Here is a 22,423-nt window from a genome sequence, read left to right on the forward strand (position 1 = left end):
TTTTGAACTCCTAGCTCCTGAACTGTGCCCAAGTCTGCCAGCGCATATGAATGCATCCAGACACCCCTAGATTCTATCCTCGTCATCTCCAGTTAACAGGATCAGGTAGTAGGTGGTAGATCTCTTTCTGATTGAGAGCCGGGTGAGCTACTCCCAGCCAGAGTAAAATAGGCAATACTGGTCTCGATCCAAATCCTCTGACCTCATATAAGGCAGCTTCCGATGTACCATAAAAATTGCAAATTAAAAATGACATGAGGAAGCACAAGATCTTGACATCAAATGTACTGATTAATTCAGCAGAACTTTTTCAGTGGTGGAACCTTCCCTTTAGAGAAGTGGTTCTCAACCAGTGGTATGCAGAAGTCATCTAGCTGGGATGTGGGGTTTTCATAACAATTACTAAGAATTGTCTATCCCTTATCTCCGTGTCCACCCACAAGTGTGCCGTGCCGTCTCCTGTCAGCCCTACCTGACACCGATTATCCATCTGTGACCTTCTGGCATGCTAGTAGTAACTGTTTAAAACTACTAAGGGTGCAATCTCATGTATGTTTAGACAGGAAAGAGTCCTACAACTTCCAGCATGCCCCAGCCAGCATAGCTAAGGCATGCTGGGAGTTGTAGGATTTTTTTGTTGTCTAAACATGCATAGGATGGCACCCTAATGGAATTACTATTTTTGTTTGTGTTTTAGTTATAGCAATACAATTTATTCCCAATAATACTACTGCAATTTTTTATTATCTTTGTGTTGGTCAGTCACCACTAGCTCAGATCCCATCAGCCTATGCTTGAAGTTGGGATTTTTTGCCCCAATGTGCAACATTCCCTCTCCAGCTCCATACTTTTAACACAGGCTATTGCCAGGTGCTTGATGCCTTATTTATTTATATACTTATTACACAGATTTGTATACCATTTTCTGATAAAACAATCAAAGTGGTTAACATAATAATAATACAATGAAATACAACAAGATAATCACTGAACGATAAAACTATAACTGGTTGGGCCAGGTGGAAGATTCTTGTTACGTTCCAAATTGAGGCAGAGAGCGTGATTGCTGTCTTTCGGTATCTGCAGGGAATTACTACCATCAAGGGGACGTCCGTAAGAAGGAACTCCTGGAGAGCTGTTTGGTGCTGGGGATCCCTTCTTCCAACATCACCATTGTTGACCACAGGTAACTTTCCACGCTTCTGGTCTTCCCCAAGGAAGTTCGCCTGGTGCCAACACCAAAATAGTTTTGGTACCAGGCGAAGATGTCCTTATTTTCCCAAGCAGTTGGACATTGGTTATGGCCCATTTGTTTGAGGCTGATATTGTGGTGTTCATTCTGGGCTGTAATGGGGGTCTGGGGTGTTGTGTATTGTGGATGAATCCTCTTTGTATTGTCTGGTTTTTCAATTCTGTTACAATGGTGTTTATTTTTATTTGTTGTGTTGTGCTGACTGTGGTTTTTATTGATTTTGGGGTGGTTGTTTTTTCGTTCTATCATTTACGGATTCCTGTATTCGTACGTGTGTAAAGCCATTTGGGTTGTTTAGCTGCTTCTGCTGGCAGGAGGAAACAAGCGGGAGTGCTTGAGCTGCGGGGCTAGCCGGAGAAAGGCAAAATGAGCAGGCGGTAGGGGAACGGCACCACTGTGCATCACCACCACCAGGACCCAACCACTGACATAATCTGGCCTGCGGAGGGGGCAATTAGGCTCCCACCTTAATCTGGTTCTGCACCCTTTTTAAGAACATAAGAAAATAAGGGGAGCCCTGCTGGATCAAGCCAAGGGTCCATCTAGTCCAGCATTCTGCTCCCGCAGTGGCCAACCAGCTGTTGACCAGGAAACTACAAGCAGGACATGAGCACAACAGCACCCTCCTGCCCATGCTCCTCAGCAACGGCGGTACAGAGGTTAACTTCCTCTGGTACTGAAGGTAGCACACAGCCATCAGGTCTAGTAGCCATTGATAGCCTTCTCCTCCAGGAATTTGTCCAGTCCCCTTTTAAAGCCATCCAAATTGGTGGCCATTGCTCCATCTTGTGGAAGTGAATTCCACAGTTTTACTCTGCGCTGTGTGAAGAAGTCCTTCCTTTTATCAACCAAACCATAGGTTGTCAGTGGAGAGACAAGCCAGAGTTCCATGTTCAGCTGTCGCGCTAAACAACCCAGGCAGGGATGGAGCGTCTGCGAGTTGTGTAGCCGCTCCCACTAGCAGAAAGAACCAAGTGCTCAAACCGCAGGGACTGGCTCGTTCACAACAACCCGGGTTTTTTCTTTGTAAACCTGGGTTGTCACTGCGTGCGAACCAGGCCACGGTGTGCAAAGTGGCTTCATTTGAAAAGGCTTGTGTTTGTGGTGGTGTGGAAGTTCTCCTGTGGAAGACCCCTGAATCGCTAGCATGGCCTTTTCCTGCATCCCTTTCCTGGCTCAGCAATATCAGTGGGGCGGCCAGAACAGCACACTTCTGAATTGGGAGTGACCTCTAAGGCTGTCGGTGCTGAAGCTGAGGCTTATACGGAAGACATCAAGGGGCAATGGAACCAATTACCTAGGGAGGTGGTGGGCTCTCCCACGCTTGGAGGCATTCAAGACAAGGCTGGACAGCCATCTGTCAGGGATGCTCTGACTTAGATTCCTGCACTGAGCAGGGGGTTGGACTCAATGGCCTTGTAGGCCCCTTGTAAGCCCCTTCCAGCCCTACTATTCTATGATACTTACAAGCTCTGATGGAAAAAGTCAGCAGCACTACAGATGGGCACCACTCCCGGGACCCAGCCAGTAGGCTCCCCGCAGCTGCCTGGGTGTGCTCTTGTTTTTCCTTGCCACAGCACTCTCCCCTTGGCATAGCAACCTGATTGATTTTGCTTATTTATTTACAGCATTTTTACCCCCCCTCTTCAGCCCCACCCCCAAAGGTTCCCAGAGGGGCTTATAAAGACTAATAATGAGACAATCCCTGCCCTCAGGCTTACACGACACAAAAGGAAAAGTGAGTTAGAGGGAGGAGAAAAACAAAAAGAAAAGCAAAACTCAGGCACCAGTTTTTAGTTGCAAAGTTCTTCTAGGTGTTCTTCCTGGCAGGGAAGGGTGAAACAAGCTCCCTGCAGCTGTTCCTTCTCTGTTCTTCTTGGGAGGCAGGGGTGTAGCTTCTCAGGGGTCTGTGCTCCAGGGATTGGCAGACAATATGCTTTAGCTATAACGGGACCTTCAGGGATTCATTCATTTATTCATTCATTTATTACATTCCTATGCTGCACAATAGCCGAAGTTCTCTGGGCAGTTTACAAAGATTAAGGGCGCAACCCTATGCATGTTTAGACAGAAAATAGGCCTACAACTCCCAGCATGGCCCAGCCTTTTTTTCTGTCTAAACATGGATAGGATTGCTGTTTAAAACCTTTAAAATATTGCCCATCAAGTCACCTCTACTCTGGTGGACCAAGATCCCTTGAAGCCCTGTGCAGGGCACAGCAGTCAAAAGGAAGGGGCTGGTGGGGATGTTCCGGACAGGAGCGGGCGAGAGAGCCCCTTCCTCCTCTGAATGTGCCAATCTCACTTGCGTCATCTCCGGTCGATTGCGGGGAAAGCGAGAGGAACCCGCAGTGAGTCAACACCATGGGGTAACAACTGCTGAGGATCCAATCCGCTTGGCTTTTTGCCCTGAAGGAGGAAGATCAGGGAGGACACAGGGCAATGAGGCATACATGGGAGAAAACGCAATGTTAGATTTTGTTATGGTTGCAGATTATTATGCTGAAGTCCTGGTTGGCCTCTGGATGGGGATGGCCATCCCAGGGAAATCTGGCCCTTTGGAGGCTCAGATTACCCCAGAGCCCCCAGTTTGGGTTGCATTTGCAAGCCAAGCTGCAGACTTTTTCCTAAATCCAGGAACTCTTCTCATGTTTTTTTTTTCTTCAAGTGACATTTACACAAATTGCAGCTACAATTTGCTCAAATTTCAGCTGTGATTTGCATATTTTCACATATTGCAGCCATAACTTGAGCAAATTGCGCTTGTGATTTGTGCAAATTAAGCATATTATGGCCACAATTTACACAAACTACAGCCTAAATTCTATGCAAATTACGCACATTGCAGCTTCAGTCTGCATAAATGTCACGCTCACTGGTGTTCCAGGGAACTGGGATGATAGAATAGGTGGGGCAAACGCGATGCTGGCGGAAAACTCAGAGCCCAACCATATACTGGCTAGAACAAGTGTTCTCCGCCACCGTTGCCTTGGTCCAGAGTCACCCAAAGGAGTTCTTTGGGGCAGTCAAAGGCCTGTTGCGCTCTGGACCACCACCGTTGTGACCAGCTTGCATGACACTTTGCAGATGAGGTCCGTCGCGTCCATGCCGGCTTGGATGCCAAGAGGGGCAGGACTAGAACTGGTGGCTGGAAGTTGCACGTTTTGGCTATGCAACCTCCTGACCACGAGGGCTGTTGGGCAGTGGGGCCATCTGCCTCGGGAAGCGAGTTGGTCCCTTCCAACTCTGATTCTATATACCAATGTATACACCAGGCCCTTGCACTGTGTTTCGAGTCACTTTCTGTTCAGGCCCTGAGGTTCTTGTCCAGACATGATCTCCACTTCTCCTTTTCTTGTTTATTTCTTTTTCCTTGGTTTTGCTTTGTAAGCGTCAGCTGTAGATGTTTCAAGAGCCCCGTTGCTCTGATCAGAGGCCCTTTTCCCCATGGTGTTTGGCAACCTTGGGGAATTCCCCCATGGAGCATTGAACAAACCATGATGCAAGAGCCAAAGAGTTTCCCAAGAGGAGTTTTGGTGGGCGGGGGCATATTACAAGGAAGCCGCTGTCAAAAGAGGAAGCCCTCTTTTATTGGGCACAGCTGACCTACAAACACACACACATTTATGTATAGCGATGGCCCCAGTGCCTAGTTGCAAGGATGAGGTTGGAGCAAGGACAGCGGAAGGGTGTAATGATGACAAGGCTTGGGTAATTGTCCCTTTACACAAGTCCGTTTGAGGGTGATGAAACGCCTGGTTCTAGAGCAGGCTCGTAAATAGCTCAGTGGTAAAACAGTGGTGTTCAGAAGGTCCCTGGGTTCGAACTCTGGCATCTCCAGTTTGACTGCAGGATCTCGAACCACAAGGCTAGGAAAGATGCGTCACCTGCCTGAGACGCAGAAAGTAGATCTCCAGATGTCTTGGACATCAGCACCCAGAGGCCCCTGCCAGCATGACCAGAATGCTGGGATTTGAAGTCCAAAACAACTGGATATCTTCTTTTGGCCTACCTCTGAAATAGAGGACAGCCCATCCAATAGAGGACAGCCCTTCCAATAGAGGACAGCCCTCTGGCAGTCCATCAAAGAGAGTGCTGTTCTCTGCAAAAGAGGATACCTGGCCACCCTACATTGCAGGAAAACATGTCTGTGCAGGAGGGGTCTTTTATTGACAGTAGTTGCTCCCCCCAAAGCTGGGCCGTTTCTCCCAAAGCTCCAGCCCACCCAGATGTACACTGGAAACATTGCTGAAGCTGCTTCCCACTCCGAGCACACCCCCCCGAAGAGGATTGCCAATTCAAAAGAGAGGATCCCAAGTCTTCTCTTCCCTCCCCTCCCCACAAACTCGGGTTTTTTTCCCCTGCAGCTCTCAGCAACCACAGCAGCAGGCCGTCTTTCGCAGCAACTCTGGCATTTCCATTCCGCAGCAAGGCAATGCCAATAAATATCGACATTGTGGCTCCTGCCTGATGACGCTGCCTGGTCTGGTCCAGGAAGGCTGCCTGGGAAAAGTGATTGCCCGGATTTATGCGAGCGAGGGAGCTCCCCGCTTCAGGCACAAATCACATCGAGGCCGGTGCCGGGTTTTGAAGACCGGTGGGTTTGTGTCTCCATTTCTCTCGGTCCCGGGGGAAAAAATGTGAATCTCAAGCCATGAGATTCCATGTGAGCACAGAAACACCCGCCAGCATTTAATGAGCCCCCAACCTCCAGCTTTTATTGGGGTGGAATTTGGGTTTCCAGGAAGCAGATTTTTTTAGAAGAAATTAGCACCAACTTCACAGCTACCCCTCACTGTCTCACAAACACGCATGCATGCAGTGCAGTGCGGTGTAGTAGGTAGACCAGGGGTGCGGAACCTTAGGTTTGGCAGCCAAAGCTGGCCCTCTTGGATTTCCAGTCCGGCCCTCTGAAGTTCCCCAATGGCCCCGCCCACTTTCCCCAGCTACCAATCCTTGGCTGGTTTCCCAGCTTTTGTGCAGATTTTCTCCTATTCTAAAAGGTTGAAATGCTGCTCCCAATGCTTAGTGAAGGCAGTAAGAGCTTTAAACTAATATAGGCTGGTAATTGGGGGGGGGCAGGGGGTGTCCCTGCCCCTTTTGCCTTCAGTCCTGTCCACCACTTGAATGTGGCCCCCGAGAGCTTCTCCAAAACGGGATTCGGCCCTTGAGCTGAAAGAGGTTCTGCACCCCTGCATTGGAGTGTCAGGCTAAGACCAGGAAAATCCAGGTTCAAATCCGCGCTCAGCTACAAGGGCGACTTTGGGCCAGTTCTTTCTCTCAGCCTGACCTGCCTCACAGGGTTGTTGTGAGGACAAAAAAGGAGAGTTGGAGAAAGAGAGAAACATGGATACTGCCCTGAGCTGCTTGGAAGAAGGGCGGGATACAAATTTAATAATTAAATAATTATCACAGCAAATGACAGGTGGGAAACCTTTTTATTAACTTATTTTTTATTATAAAATTTTGATGGATGAATGGATGGAAGGGTGGAAGGAAGGAAGGAAGGAAGGAAGGAGAATTTTCAAATGTTGTTGGACCTGAACTCCTATCATCCCTGATCATTGGCCATGCTGGGTGAGGTTGATGGGAGTTGGGTTCTAACAACATCTTTTTGAGCCCCTGGGGAGTAAGTAACATGGCCAACTTAAAAAAAAAAAATGGTGCTAGGAAGATGGTGGTTATGAGGACATTTCGATTTGTGTGCCTGTTTGCTCCTGTCCAGCTCTACGCGAACGTTGAGACGCTGTCACTAAACCCCGCCTGATCTGTGAGCCAAGAGCTTGTTTTGTGATCTTCCTGGCTTTGCCATTTTTTTCATCAGGGGGCCACGAACAGGCAAGTCCCAGCAAACTTTTGTGCTTTCTTTCCCCCGCCCCACCGGTGCCACCATAGAAGAAATAAAAGGAATTCTCCAGTCATTTGTGGTGAGATCCCTTTCTTTTCATTGGCGTTTGATCCTTCTGGGCTGGCAACAGCAAATGTGCCAAGGGCTTCTTGAAAGTCTTTCTTGTGCCCCACCATCATTAATTGCCTTGAATGTTTACTCTCCAGTGGGGTGGCGGGGGAGAGAAAAGAAAGAGAACAGCCCGCCTTCTCAACACTTTAAAAAGATCCCCCCCTTCTCCTTCAACAACGTTCCATTAAAAAAGAAGGCTTTATAAATTTGGGAGGGGGCTTTCCAAGCTAGGAAGGGGCCAACTTCAGATAGAAACGAGGCCCCTGCGACTCCTATTATCTGTTGCGATCAACCCGGGGGGGCACAGAGGGGAATCGGCGAATCGCGGACAAAAGTTGCTTGCCAGAGCTGTGTGCAGAAAGGAGGCAAGCCCCCCCCCCCCCCGCCTTCACCCTTTGGACCTGCGTTTGATTCGACTTAATCCCAGGAGGTGTTGTTTGTTTTATTTGCTTGAAATATTTTTGTGCTGCCTCTCAAGTGCAAACTCTGCCTTGAGGCGGTTGACAAGGGAAAATGTGCAAATATAAAACACAACTAAGCCCAAACAGCAGCGGAAAGCATTTTGAGAAGTTGAAATGCCTCTCCAAAGGCTTAGTTGCCAGCAGGAAGAGCTGTAAGCAAAAGTATGCTGGTATTTTTGGCATATCAGCCCTGCCCCTTTCTCTTTGGCCACACCCACCACTGGAGTGCAGCCCCCAGAGCTTCTGCAAAATGGAACTCCGCCCTCAGGCTGAAAGCAGTTCAACACCCCTGATTGAAAATGACAGTGACAATAAATTAAAATATGAAATAAAAATGGGCTTCCGTTCATTTGAAGGGAGATGGGAGCATCCAAGTCTTTAAGGATGAGGCCCCCGCAGAAACGGTCTTCTCAGTTTTGTGCCTGCCACCCTAATTATGACCTCAAGTTAAAAGCAGCATTGAAGAATTTCTTCAAAGCTGACCTAAAATGCCTGCTCAGATGGGTCAAGGGGCAAGTCAATAGGAAGGGAGTTCCACAGTTTCTGGGCCACCACTGAGAAGGCCCTGGCTATTTTGCATGCCATCCTAGGTGGGCAGTTGAGATGCGGTGTGTGTGTGACTATATTTATACACACACACACACACACACTTAAATTTGAACAAAGCTATAGCTGCTATAACCTAAGAGATAGGACTGTGAACCAGGTTTGAATTTGACTCCTGCCATGAACTCTCATAAGCACATAAATATAAGAACATAAGAAGAGCCCTGCTGGATCAGGCCAAGGGTCCATCTAGTCCAGCATTCTGTTCACACAGTGGCCAACCAGCTCTCAACCAGGAACCCACAAGCAGGGCATGAGCACAACAGCACCCTCCCACCCATGTTCCTCAGCAACTGGTGTACATAGGCTCACTGCCTCTGGTACTGGAGGTAGCACATAGCCATCAAGACTAGTAGCCACTGATCGCCTTTTCTTCCAGGAATTTATCCAACCCCCTTTTAATGCCATCCAAATTGGTGGCCATGACTCCATCCTGTGGTAGTGAATTCCATAGGTTAACTCTGCGCTGTGTGAAGAAGTCTTTCCTTTTATCTGTCCTGAATCTCCCACCAATCAGCTTCATGGGATGACCCTGTTGGGTTCTAGTATTTTGAGAGAGGGAGAAAAATGCCTCGCTTTCCACATTCTCCACATCCTGCATAATTTTGTAGACCTCTATCTGGGTGGCTGTGGACCACCTGCAGGGTTTCTCTCTCAGCAACAAAGGGGTGATGCGGAAATAACAACACTCTTCTAACTTACAGGGTCATTGTAAGGATTCCAGAGATAATGCATGGGAAGCAATTTTGAACAGTGGTTTATTTATTAAAAAGTATCCCCCTCTTTCCTTCATAAAATAAACTCAAAACAGCTTATGAAGAAAGGTCATAAATGACATAAAACACAGTAAAAATAAATAAATCCAAATAATTAAAATCATTGTGGCAGAGTCAAACCAAGGGCAGGATAAAACAATTCAGCATAAAAAGGAGACAGAACTTTAACCCACACTAACAGCTCAGTAGAATAAAAATGTCTTAGCAGCTCGCCTGAAGCATAAGAAAAGGAAGGCAACTGAAATTTCCCGAGGCAGAAAGTTGCGCAGCCTGTGTGCAGTAACATGCAATTGATTCTTCCACCACTTTATACTGTAGCATGTGTGTCTTAAAAGGGGAAAAAAAGAGTCCGCTTTCAAAAAGCCTCCTTTCCTGGCCACCGGGAGGGTGTTTCTTATTCGCCATAGGTGACCAGCTATTTCAAATTTGCTTTAATCAGTCAAGAAGCATAATTACAATGACTGCCTAAGGAGTTTGTCTGTTCATTCCCCTGAGGGGTAAGCGTCAGTTGCAAATTTCAGTGACAAATTTGTTGGAGCTTTTTAGCTCCTTATTTTCTGCCGGTTGCCTAAGGGGTTAATTCCCCACCCCCTTTTCTCCTAAACTGCAAAACCGGATTTGCATTTGAAAGGGGAGCAGGGCAGGCAAGAGGGATTTTGATTCATGCAGGAAAGTAGGTCAGCGGGCTTCAATTATTGCTGGGCAGACCACTGTGGTTAGTGTTTAGGAGTGAACTTGGCTGACACCACAGATGGTACATTTCCTTTTCCCAGAATCCACGCCTCAGACCGAGCCCCCTTCCCCGCCCCGGCTTCTGTGTGGATGGAAGGCGGACCGCTTTTTAACTAAAGGCAGCCCCAGCAGTGGGCAAAGCTGGCTTCCCTTCCTGCCTTGGCAGGATCATGTCAACAAACAAACATACGCTCGCCCTGAACTCGGAGGGCAGGATATTTTGACAGTGCCGCAGGGCTAATAATGGCAGGAGTGCCCTTAAGGGGTCTGTGACCAAATTCAAGCTTCTTTTCAGATAGACTGCTCCTGTTGAGCAGTGCTTGAGCCAATAGCTTGAGCCAGTAGCTTGGCTGCTGCTGCAGTCCAGTGTTTTGTGTCTCCAACTTCTTCCTCCAGCATAACTAAAGACTGGATTGAGAAGCTGCAGCTGGACCTCTCTGCCTGGCCTTCTGCTCTCACCGAGCCTCTGAGCAAACTAATTTCTCTAGCTTTTCTTCTGCCTCTTGAAAGCAGGCTTAATTTTTTCTCCCCACGCTGAAAAGCAAGGATAATGCCATGTAATAAAGGTTTAGGGGAACCGATGCCCACTTTGTCCTCCTGTCCAGTTTTCAAAATAGCATTTTTATAGGGTTTTGTTTCTTAAACGCCCAAAGCGGCTTTCAGTCTTCTGTACAACGGTCCCAAGAGGTAGCTTGGCCCTGATTCTACAGGTTGTAGAGCTCTGTGGCTGAGAGCATAGACCCTAAGGCCATCCCGTGTGAATTGTCTGGGGTTTTTTTACATTTAGCGCCATCTGTACAGAGTGCCTGTTCCAACAGACTTGCAGTCTTATAGCGATGCTAAGGAGACAAGCAAGGGAGGGAGGCGAGGATAAATGAGACAGGAATACACATCGATTCAGTTGGATGTTCTTCGTATTGGTTACAGCAGATCATGAGGACTAGGGGATTGCACCAAAGGTTTAATGGAGAAATGGGTTCTGAGGAAGGATTTGAAGGGAAGAGGGGAGGGGGGCATCTTGGGGCAGGTGGGATTTTGGGAGCCAGTTCCAGGCAGAAGGTACAGCTGGGGGGCGGAGTCGCTCGAGGGAGCTGGAAAAGTTCGCATGGTTGAGGGTAGTGAAGATGCAGGAGCCACAGCTGCAAGCAGGGATGTATCTGGAGATGAAAGAGAACAAGGGGAGGCAGAACAAGGCCATGGAGGAGGGCTTTGAAGGTCAGGGCGAGGAGTTTGCGCTAAATCTGGGCGCTCAGCAGGCTTTGAAATCTGCTTCCTTTGACGTTTCCCAGGGACCTGCTTTTTCCCTTTTCCGGAAAAACAAGAACAACCCCGAACATCAAATAAATTTTAGACCAGCCCCTTGCAAAGGCCTTAGACCACCCTTGCCCACCCTGGCCATGCTGGCTGGGGATGATGGGAGTTGTTGTCCAGCACATCTGGAGGGTGCCCGTTTGGGGAAGACGGCCTTGGACTTCTGAGCATGCTTATTTTTCTTGGCATACACCCACACACCCAGCAAAGGACTCAGTGATCATACAAACCCCCAACCCAACGCTGAGGATTAAAGAAAGAGCAGCTCCAATCTGAAATACACTCCCCACCAGCCAGAAAGTCAAGAGGAGCTTCGAGGACTTCAGTATCGTGCCCGCCATCCCAATTTATCAGGGATGGCCCCTGTGTTCTGGTACTTGTCCCAGGAAAATCACTGCTCCCTTGTTTTGCCTCTGGAGATTTGGGAGGGGTGTGTATTTTTATTTATAAATGCGTGCAAGCACTGCCCATTTCCCCCTGGCATTGAAATTTTTGTGGCCGCACCTGGAGGCCAGCAGCCATGTCTTGATTCCACGGCACATGCATGCAAAGCCCACGCGCAGATCTGCCAATGTGAACAGTGCAGCACTTAAAGATGCTCTTGTGCCATTGAAGGTGAGACCGTATCCTAGGCCTACGACAGTTTTTCATCAGGCTTTAACCAAACAGGCAAACACATTCTGTGCTTTCAGATCTGACCATCAGAGCCAGGCTTGGGCAGAGTTGATTCTTCTTTTGTGGTTTCTCTGGAACGCCAAATTCCACGACACGGCTTCCCTTCCACCCCGCCACTGAGCTTCTGGTGATACGTGGGAAGTGATCCTTGATGGGGGTTGTTGTTCGTCAGGGTTTTGCCAGGGAGAAGTTGGAGAGGGTTTGCCGTGTTTAATGCCACCGCCAGCCTGGCAGCCTCGGGTTTTGCAAGGATGCCTGTCCAAATGTGTGGGAATACTCCAGCCTCCATCATCCCCTGCCAGTATGCTGGGGCTTGTAATCTCGCACATCTGGATGCTGCAAGGTAGGGAAACGCTGATTTAACGGGTCTTCCACGCCGGTGACAACACTGAACAGCATTCAGGCCAAAATCCTCCCCCCCTTGTGGTCTTGGCAAAGAAATTCCCAGACCTTTTTTTTAAAAAAATAATTTTTTCAGTGCAAACAGATGTTGGCTCGAAGAACAGAGTACAGCAAAACATAAGCAGTGCAGACGACAGACAGGGAGCTTTGCCTGCCAACAGTTCCTGGAAGGAACGGAGTTTTGCAAATGTCAGTCCCCCACCTCCCGCAGAGGGAACTCTTCAGAGGAGGCGGCGTAATAAAACGTGCCGTTTAGCCCAGCAGGGGAACTGTTCCACAGTGGCAGCTCTCCCGAGGAAGGCTTCTGGCGGGCAGGCTTGCCACAGAGGCCCTGTGCATTGCGTGGGACCCTCGGGCATAATCCGGGGAGCGTGCCCGATTCTCATGGAGCGCTTGGCCAGGACTGTCGGAGCAGCGGGTGAGCTTGTCTGTCGAGGAAATCCGTCTCCTCTTGCTGATCCCATCGAGAAGCCTCCACGCCCAAAGCTAGGGCCTAGTGTCTCCCTGATGCCCCTGCTGTGGTCAGCTGCCAGAGTAGGCTCCCAGTCCGAGCTGGAGGCAGTGGTAGGCACCGTTGGCACCTGCCCAGGGCCCACCCCCCAGCAGGGGCCCACTGACCCCAGCCCCCTGGACTCGCTCCTCCTCTTCCCCACGGCAACCAGTTTGTTCTCCTGGTGCCTCTCGCTCCTGGCCCTGGCAACGGTGCTGGCAAGAAGGAGGAGCAGCAGACGCCGCGGCCTCCTTGCTCCCCGGCTCTCTGCCTGCCAAGCAAGCGAGTGGCGGCCATGAGGGGACAGAGGATGCGGGGCAAGAGCAGCCGGTGACCATGGCGGTGAGCAGGTCGACATGTGGAGGGAGGGGGCAAATTGAGGGTGCCTTGCCCAGACAGCTGGAGCTGACACTGCTCCCGGTATCTATATCGGGCCTTGGCAACCTGGAGGCTTCGCGCTGCCTGCCAGTCACAGGGACCGATGTTGTGTGTTCCTCACTCAGTGAAGAAGGCTCTGAGGGTTGAGCACTCCACTCCACAAGGCTCCAACTTCAGACCACAAGGCACTCCGAACCTGATAGCTCCTGCATTCCGAGCTCCTGGTTCGAGTCCTGCGCCCCGCAACACCCACACGGGCCTGCATAGGCAGGGCATTTATTCTGCTTTAAAGGAAAATGTCCACTAAGTTTTTGGGGTTCTTATAACCTGACACGTAAGCAGCATGGGAACTGAGGTGCTGTTTGTGTTTTTTTAGCAAACGTTAACCTGGTTCGGACATAACGCTAAACCAGGGGTGGGGAACCTCATTCAGCCCAAGGGCCGGATTCCGTTTTGAAGGAGCTCTCGGGGGCCGCATTCCAGGGGTGGGCTGGGTGGAAGAAAAAGGGGGTGGAGCCAAAAATACCAGCATATTTTAGCTCAAAGCTCTTCCGGCCAGTAACTAAGGCTTAGGAGAAGCATTTCAACTTTCCAGAATGAGGAAAAGTGCACAAAAGGGAAGAACCCACCAAAAAATCAGTGGCTGGGGAAAAGCGGGTGGGGCTACCTGGAGAACACTGGAGGGCTGGATCTGGCCCCCGCGCCCGAGGTTCCCCATTCCTGGTCTAAACCTTAGTTTAGCGTTACGAGCATCACTCTGCTTCCCCACCACTCTCCCGCAGTGTAGCCACGAGGAGACTGGAACACTGGATTCATCTTTGGAAAAAACACACAGTTTGTTGTTTCATCCAAACCAGGAAGGTTTATCCGAACAAGCCAGGATCATCAACAGTGGTTTGAAGCAGTTCGCACAAACCATCGCTGAAACTAACCAGTTTGTCCCAGTTCAGACATGAATGACAAACTGCCGCTCTCCAGTTGCTTGCAGTCGCCTCGATGTGGCCGCTCTGGCCAGAGGAGGAGAAATGTGCAGCTCTGAGGCATGTTCGGAAAGGACTAAAATGGATTTGGCCCTGGGAAAGATCGCTTCAAGCTGAGATTTGGAGATAACCTACTTCAGCCTTGCCGAACCATGCTGGCTGGGAGATGCTGAGAATTGTAGTCCAACACAGCTGGAGGGCCCCAGTTTCGGGAAGGCTGGTCTATTTGGTCAGTGGCGTGTTCCCTGAATAATTTGTGCAGACCCTGCCAAGAAGGTCCAGCTGGCGGCTTCTGCTTCCATGCGGTTGGATGGGGGTGGCATGGGCAGGCGGGCGCGCTCCCTGGTACAGTTGTGCCAGTGATCTCCACTTCCCCTGCAGGCCACCCATGGCTCCGCACCGTCAGCTGAGATCACGACATGCTCCAGTGCCTTCGGCCGCGCACTGAGCCAACCTTTTGTCTTGCACTTTGGGGGTGGCAGCAGAAGCCCGCTCCCCCTCCTCCTCTTCCTCCTCCTCTTTCCATCCAAAATCCATTTTGCCAAAAGCAGGTTAAAGGCCGCCGGGATCGAACTTGGCTTCTTAGAGGTCAGAGGGTGGTGCGCCCGAGAGGCTGTTGCGCTGTCCAGTGCAAGGAGACACAGCACCAACTGGGAAACCAAGAGGGACCCAAATAATACCTGAAAGGAGCTTCAAAACCCTCCCCGGCTGCCTCCTCCCACCCCCTGCACCTCGTCCGGATCCTTTGCTAATTTTTTGGACCATGGGAAATTCTGCATGCTTCACACACACACCAGGATCTGGAAGGGAATGAGTGTCAACGTGCCCTTGCAATAACAGCGATTCCGCTGCAATAGCAAACAAAAATGGGAGCAGGCAGAAACCATGGCCCGGAAGAGTCACCCTCCCCTCCTGACCTTCCTCCCTTTTTTTCTTTGTTGATGTGCTGCCAGGAGTCCTTCCCCACCACCATGTGACCCGGGTATACAGCTTTTGAGCAAGCCCTATCTGTCAAAGCGGGCAGCTTTTCTTGCAGGCCAAAGTTGAGGGTCCCTGTGGCGAGAGCAGGCCGTGCACACTGGGGCCGCGCCCAGGGTTACTCTAGTTCACAGGAGGAGGAGGCGCACCAGTTCCTCTTGTGGTTCCTGTGGCGGAGCCCTTTGGGGTTGCATCATGTTTGCACTAAAAAGAGATTTGAGCCAAGGTGGGGGCAGGGAGATGGCAAAAGACTGAAGGTTGTTTGGTTCATCTCTCTTCGTTCTCCCTGCCTTGGCTCTTTGGAAGCCTCCCCTTCTTAAGGAACACGAACATTGGGAGAGAGCCCTGCTGGATCAGACCAAAGGTCGGTCTGGTTTCCCTTCAGTAGCTGACTGGGGGCTACTGGGAACACCCCAAGCTGGATATGGAGGCTTGTCACCCTCCCTGGGGGTGTTGCTAGGCACTTAAAACATTTAGGCTCCAGGCCCATAGGATACAAGCCTGCATAACATTGGCATATGCGAATGTGTTTGTTTGTTTGTTTGTTATTCCAACACTTGTAGCCCATATTTTTTCCTCTTGCAAGCAACCCAAGGCAGTTTACATGATCCTCCTCTTCCTCCTCCTCCTCCCCATTGTTTCCTCACAACAACCTTGTGAAGTAGGTTAGGCTGAGAGTCAGGGACTGGCCCAACGTCACCCACTAGGCTTCATGGTCCAGTTGGGACCAGAGCCTGTGTCTACTGAGTCCCCAGCCCAACACTCTAATCACGACACATCGCATTGGCTCTTCCTTCTTTTTTTACAGCTTTTCTTACCCTGATGCTTCAACCAAAAAGGGCTGCCAGGGTGGACTGTAAAGTTTAATAGTGAGGCAGTCCCTGCCCTCAGGCTTGCAGTCTAAAAGATGCAATGCAAAAGGAAAAGGGATTGGCACGGAGGAGGGGGAAAGGCAACACTTAGGCACCAGTCCTTCGTTTCAGAGTTCTCAGAGGTGTTCTTCAACCTCAGTGACATGACACCAAAGGAAAAGGGATGGGGAGGGAGGAGGGAAAAAGCACCAGTTCTTACTTTCAAAGTTCTTAGGGGTGTTCTTTCTGGCAGGGAAGGGAGAAACAAGCTCCCTGCAGCTGTTCCTCCTCTGGCCGGTGTATGGGGCCAGGTTGGTCTCCCTGCTTGCCGTGATGTTCACCCTCGGAGGCAGGGGGTGCAGCCTCCCAGCGGCCCTTGGTTCACCAGATGACGGAGGAGGCCAGAGTGGGCATCCCAGGGGACCTGTCAGTGGAAGCTAATTAATATCTGTATTTGCACATTTAGAAATAATGACTAGGATTGGTTTAAGTTTCACAGTTGGCAAAGCCAATTAATGTCTCGTCCGAATCAGCTCAAAAGAACACATTGTTCAGTTAATTTTATCTGGATCGTCCCAAACCAATGGAAACGTGTTTTTTTCTAACCTTGCCAAGCAAGGCAAGGTTTTGGGGGACGGGGGGAAATTGGCAGCATGTGGGAAGGGGAGAGTCTCCGCAGCTGTGACCTCCCTTAAGAATTGCCCTCTGCACGGCAATTAAGCTGACAAAACAAATCCCTTCCATTGGCACCAAATGACACCCAGAACTCTGTAGAATAGATCTGATGCCCTGGGAAATAGTTTTGGGGCTGGAGCCCATGGAACGCTGGGGGCCCAGCCCCCAACTCTGTGAACTGGCCTGACTCAATGCAGATCAAGTTGGTCCAGCTCACAGGAAAACGAGCTGAAGTCCAAGGGGCCAATCCGATAAAAGCAAGGCGTGATCCATCCCCGGATGGATTCCTCCGACGTCCCTGTTCCTATCGCACCAACTATGGAACAGCCACTCATCGGAGTGGGGAGTGCCACATGAAAACCCGCATATGATTTCCACAGTGTCTGTGTGTGTTTTCCCCAACAGGGCAACCTATCTCTGTTGGCAATTCACCCCGCAATCCGCCACATGCTCTTTTCAGCGTTCAGAAGGAGGTTGTGCAATTCCCCGCCGCCGCCGCCTGTTTCATTCTCGCAACAGCCGTGGCAGTGAGTTAGTCTGGGAGAAGGAGAGAGAGAGAGCACACTACCCTTTCCTCAAGTCCCTCCAGTGAATTTTGTATCTGACAGGCAATTTCAGGCGGTGACACCTGGCCAAGCCTCCATCACACTGGCCTTGTTTTAATACGGCCTTCTTCCACAACTTGGCCCCCTCCAGATGTGTTGGACTACAAATCCCATTGTCCCCAGCCATCGTGGCCACACTGACTGGGGGTATTAGGAGCTGTAGTCCAACGCATCTGGAGTGCGCTGTGTTGGGGAAAGCTCTGTCAAAATATTTCCTTCCATCATTCCATTTATTGTGCAGCCAACAGCTGTTACAAAGATCAATTCAACCATGAATTTAATAGAATCTTCGTCTTTTTAAAGTATACATAGAGATATGAAGGCACGGGGAAAAAATAGAAAAATTTGGGTGAGGAAAACGCACGCCCCCATTCCCAGCTTCCTAATTTCTGGAAATGTTACGTCTCTAGCAGCGTTATCCTATGCACGTCTACCGGGAAGTAAGCCCCATGGAGTACAATGGGACTTCCTCCCAAGTAAGTGTGTCTAGGCTTGCAGCCTAAGCATACAAAGCAAAAAAAATGTTTTGCATACAGCCTATGGGTAAAAGGAGTATGCAAAAATGATCCTCTTGGCTCCTCTTGATCTCCGGAGTTGAGAAAATTTGTTTTCCAATAGTCTGACCAAAGTTTAGACTTTGAAAACAAATCAGGTTGGGGTTATATATATATATAATTTCAATGTAGACCTAATAGGCCAATTTTCTGTGGAAGCCATGCTTCTGCAGAAGTCAGCATCTTACTCAAGAGTAATCATCTCAGGATGCAATCCTATGTATGTTTAGAGAGAGAAAAGTCCTACAACTCCCAGCATTCCCAGTTGGCTGGGGAATGCTGGGAGTTGTACCTCCATAGGATTGTGGCCTTACTCAGGTTTTGCAAGGACAGCCGTCCAAAAGGCGAGTCAAAACAAAATGGGGGACTTTTTCAGTGTAAATAAAGTTGTATTCTTCCAAGTTGCCCAAGACATTTCGGCCCTGTGGCATATATTTCTGGGCCTTCTTCAAGGGTTAACATTTGTCAATAGCCTGCAAAGATCTCTGAAACAGATTTGTTCTTTGAGACGCCTTTTCAGAGAACTTTGCAGGCTGTTTACAAACGTCCCTGTATCCTTGAGCGGCTGCAGCGCGTGTGCCGTGCGACATTTTGAATATGCTCACCTCGTCCACTGAGTTGCTGTGGTTTGCCGTGTCATCCAAACTCGGGTGGCAGGGGTTATTTGAGGGTTAAACAACCCTCGCATAAACCTACAACAGGCCGTGGGTTATATGGGGGTTGTTACGTATTCAGAATGTCGGATGGCATGCACCACAGCTCCTCGCAGGTAAATGAACCCAGGACAGGCTGTCGTATCATCCAAACTGGCCCATCCTGAGACTTTTTCTCTCTTTTCCATCGGGTTATTTTGGATGTTCTCTGGTTTGGTCTGACTCTTCTCCTTTGTAAATATGGCAACGACCCACAGGATGGTGGATTTTCTGGGTTCCTACACATTTGGGGCAGGGAGTGGGAAGGCCGACTCCCCAGAGGGTTGCGATGTTGACATGGGAATGGCTTTTAGGGAGGGACCGCAGCCTGATGGAGAGCCCGTACTTTCCATGAAGAGGGTCCCAAGTTCAGTGCCTGGCATCTCCAGAGATCAAGGAACAGGCATGGGAAGACCCTTTTCTGCCTGAGAACTGGAGAGCCGCTATCAGTTAGGGGAGACAGCAGTGGCCTAGATGGACCATTGGCCTGGATCCGGATTAAGGCAGCTCCTTATTGGCTCCTTCGGTGCAGTGAAAGGCCCAGAAAACAAACAGCATGACTTAACCAGATGTCCAGGAGAAACCGGGGCAAAGACCAGAGTGTAGGAAGTTCTTAGGACAGGCTTCCCAGACCTGGTGCCTTCCAGATCTTTTGGACCACAACTCCCAGCATTCCTGACCATTGGCTATGCTGGCTGGGGCTGATGGGAGTTGAAACCCAAAACATCTGGAGTACACCAGGTTGGCAAAGGCTGCCTTCGTTTGTCAGGGGACCTCCGTATTTCACCCACTCCTCAGCGTTGCTGGTTTACATTGAGAGAGGTTTTGTTCCCCTCTTCCCTGGACGTGTGTATTGCAGCAGGACCCAGTCCTTCTTACATGGGAACACCATGTACCAGCCTGCTGTTGCTTCAGTGTTGTTCTTGTGCGTGTGTGTGTTTTAAAAAAATAGTGACTTGGAAAAAAGCACACTGAATTCCTGTTCTGTCTGACCAGTTGGCATCTCCATTGTGCCAAGCAGGGTGGATTTCCTGCCTGACACGATAGAAATTGGAAGGCAGAAGCTTCTTTGGGATTTGCTGCCTCAGTTCCTCCCCTACGACACCTTCCAGAGACGGGGAAACATTTCAGTTCAGTTCAGTTCATTTGTTATGTTGCTATACCTCCCAATAGCTGAAGCTCTTTGGGCAGTTCACAGAGATTAAAACCTTGAAAATACATTATAAAATCCATTTACATATGAACGTATAAACACAGCACAAGCAGAGACACACATATATCTAAAACAATTTTAAACAATTAAAAAACCCAGGACTTGATTAAAACCTCATCATATGCTGCCAAAGGCCTGAAAGAAGAGGAAGTTCTCAACCTGGCCCCCAAATATAACGATGTTGGTGCCCGGCAGGCCTTGTTGAGATCATTCCAAATTTGGGGGGCCACCACTGAGAAGGCCCTCTCCCTTGTTCCTGCCTTCCAAGCCTCCCTTGGAGGAGGCAACCAGAGGAGGGCCTTAGATGCTGAGCGTAGTGTATGGGTAACATCATGCCAGGAAAGGCACTCCATCAGGTTTTGCGGTCTGAGCAATGTAAGGCTCTGTGTTTTAAGTCCGAACATAAGAAGCACCCTGCTGGATCAAACCAGAGGTCTGCCTATTCCACCCTTCCCCAGCCTGGTACCCTCCAGAAGTGTCAAACAACAACTCCTGTTATCCCCATCCAGCATGGCCGACGGCACCAGGTCAGAGAAGGCAAATCGACTTCAACTTTCCTGTTTCCCACAGTGGCTGACCAATGCCTGAATGGGCAAAGAGGGGCAAGTGCTCTCCTTGGATTGTTTGCCGCCTGCCCCTGCTTTGCTGGGCTAGTCTGTCTCTGAACAAGGAGGTTCCATTTCGCCCTTGTGTCTCATCCCAGGACAGAGAGGCTGCATGGAAGGACCTAAGAGGAGCCCTAAGGCCTGCCCATCCCAGCCCCCTGCTCCCCACAAGGGCTTCCTTAAATTGGTTCCGGGGAGCCTGCAAGGAGGACCTGGAAGGGTTCGCTCTCTCCCCCCATCATTTCTTTGCCACTGGTTTCCCATGGCAGGGGTGGGCAGAAGGTCACTTTCACGAGGTTTGGGACTTCCAACCCCCAGAAGCCCCTGGCAGCATGGCCAAGCGTTCAGGCATGCTGGGAGCTGTGGTCCAACACATCTGGAGATCAACTTTCTGCCCATCCCTGTTCTGCAGCTCCCTCAACCTGGTGCCCTCCAGATGTGTTGGATTGCAATTCTGGGAATGATGGGAGTTGGAGTCCAAAACAGCTGGAGGGCACCGCCCTGGGGGAGGCTTGTCTTCACTCTCTTGATGTGGATGTGCAATACAGCCATCATGACGAGTTGCTCTCAATAGACTCCTCCTCCTCCGTGAATTGGTCTAATCATCATTTAAAGTGCCATAAATGCAGAGTAAGGGGGGGGGGATCATAGAATCATGGGGTTGGAAGGCGCCTACAAGACTATCGAGACCAACCCTCTGCTCAGTGCAGGAACCCTGATTCCCAGGCAGTCTCCCATCCAAGTACTAACCAGGGCTGACCCTGCTTAGCTTCCGAGATCAGATGAGATCAGGCGCATCATTCTGAAATAGCTGAAGCTTCTGGACCAGCCAGTGATAGTACTTCATGAGGGCCAGAAGATTCTGTGGACCGTATGCCATTTGCAATGCTAGGATTCTTCTCAGATGATTCAAAGCTTTGGGGCTTTGGTAGAAGGTGGCATTCCCTTTCCCTCTCTTGCATCGTCTCATCAACCCCTTGAGCCAAGATTAGGTCTGAACGGCATAAACAGAGGAGGAAGGAAGCAATAGGACCGACCCTTTGGATCTGACTTCTAATGCAAGATGATCAGGATAGCTCTGCTGCAATAGGCTAAGGAGTGTCCCAGCATCCTGTTTCTAACCATGGACAGCCAGACATTCTCCATGCCCTGCTCGCAGGCTTCCTGTCCGACGAGCCCTCCTCCGTGATTTTATCCCATGCAGATATGCAACGGGTTTGCCACTTTTACCAGCATAGCCATTGCACGCCTTGTTTTGAAGCAAAACTATGCTCCTGGAAAACTTCTGGGAGTGCGATTCTCCTTCAAGTCAAGGAGAAAGCTTCCAATGTCCCTCATCCCCAAGGAAAAGACGCTGCTTTTTTGTCATTTCCCCACCAAATTTGGCAATGGTGGCCGCAAAAAAGGCCAGTAGGCCACACGCCAGTTGCCCACCCCTGCTCCACACAAAGCCGACTGTTCCAAACCGATGCCCACGCCCTCGGGTTTCCTGCCCACCCACATGCCAACAGCCGGTTGTTCCCCTTTGAATACGAACTTGCTCCTGCTGCACCTTGCGCTCCCCCCGATCACCGCCAGGCTGTCGAGGCACCAACATCAGACGAAGACCAGATTTCACATCACATTAAGCCATTGTGTCATCTCTGAGAAACAGGTATTAGGGCTCCCGCTGGGAAACTGTCCAGAATTCATGATCATCTATCGTCACGACACGCATCGTTCGAAGGAGATACTTTGAACGCTTCCCGCAAGGCAGCCTGAAATCTGGAGGGTTTCTGTGGAGACGTCACGGGAGCCTTCATAAGAGATGCTTCCCAGCAAGGCTTGTTATCCTTTGCAAAGGGGCAGCTGTTTAAGATGGTGTTTTTTTAAATTCAACATGATGGGTACGTCTGAGTCCTTTCAAGATCAGTCAGCATTACCATTTTAATCATTGTTTTAGGGCAGGGGTAGGCAAATCACCAACATTCGCCAACATTCGCTGGATCATGGAGAAAGCAAGAGAATTTCAGAAAAACGTCTATTTCTGCTTCATTGACTACACTAAAGCCTTTGATTGTGTGGATCACAACAAACTGTGGCAAATTCTTAAAGAGATGGGAGTACCAGACCACTTTACCTGTCTCCTGAGAAACCTGTACGAGGGTCAAGAAGCAACAGTAAGAACCAGACATGGAACAACCGATTGGTTCAAAATTGGGAAAGGAGTACGACAAGGCTGCATATTG

At 49.8% G+C, this 22,423-nt stretch overlaps 1 protein-coding gene across 1 annotated transcript in view; it reads left to right on the forward strand.

The window, feature by feature from the left end:
* Positions 1-22,423, forward strand: part of PIGL (phosphatidylinositol glycan anchor biosynthesis class L) — a 49,290-nt gene that overhangs the window by 2,261 nt on the left and 24,606 nt on the right. Inside the window, exon 2 of the mRNA XM_084822705.1 lies at positions 1,087-1,186. Within this exon, the coding sequence (XP_084678831.1) occupies positions 1,087-1,186 (100 nt within the window). The remainder of the gene's footprint in view (positions 1-1,086; positions 1,187-22,423) is intronic.

The sequence above is a fragment of the Heloderma suspectum genome, chromosome 16, assembly GCF_057233095.1.
Source record: "Heloderma suspectum isolate Gila_16-S chromosome 16, 16-S_ref, whole genome shotgun sequence".
NCBI classification, from domain to species: domain Eukaryota; kingdom Metazoa; phylum Chordata; class Lepidosauria; order Squamata; family Helodermatidae; genus Heloderma; species Heloderma suspectum.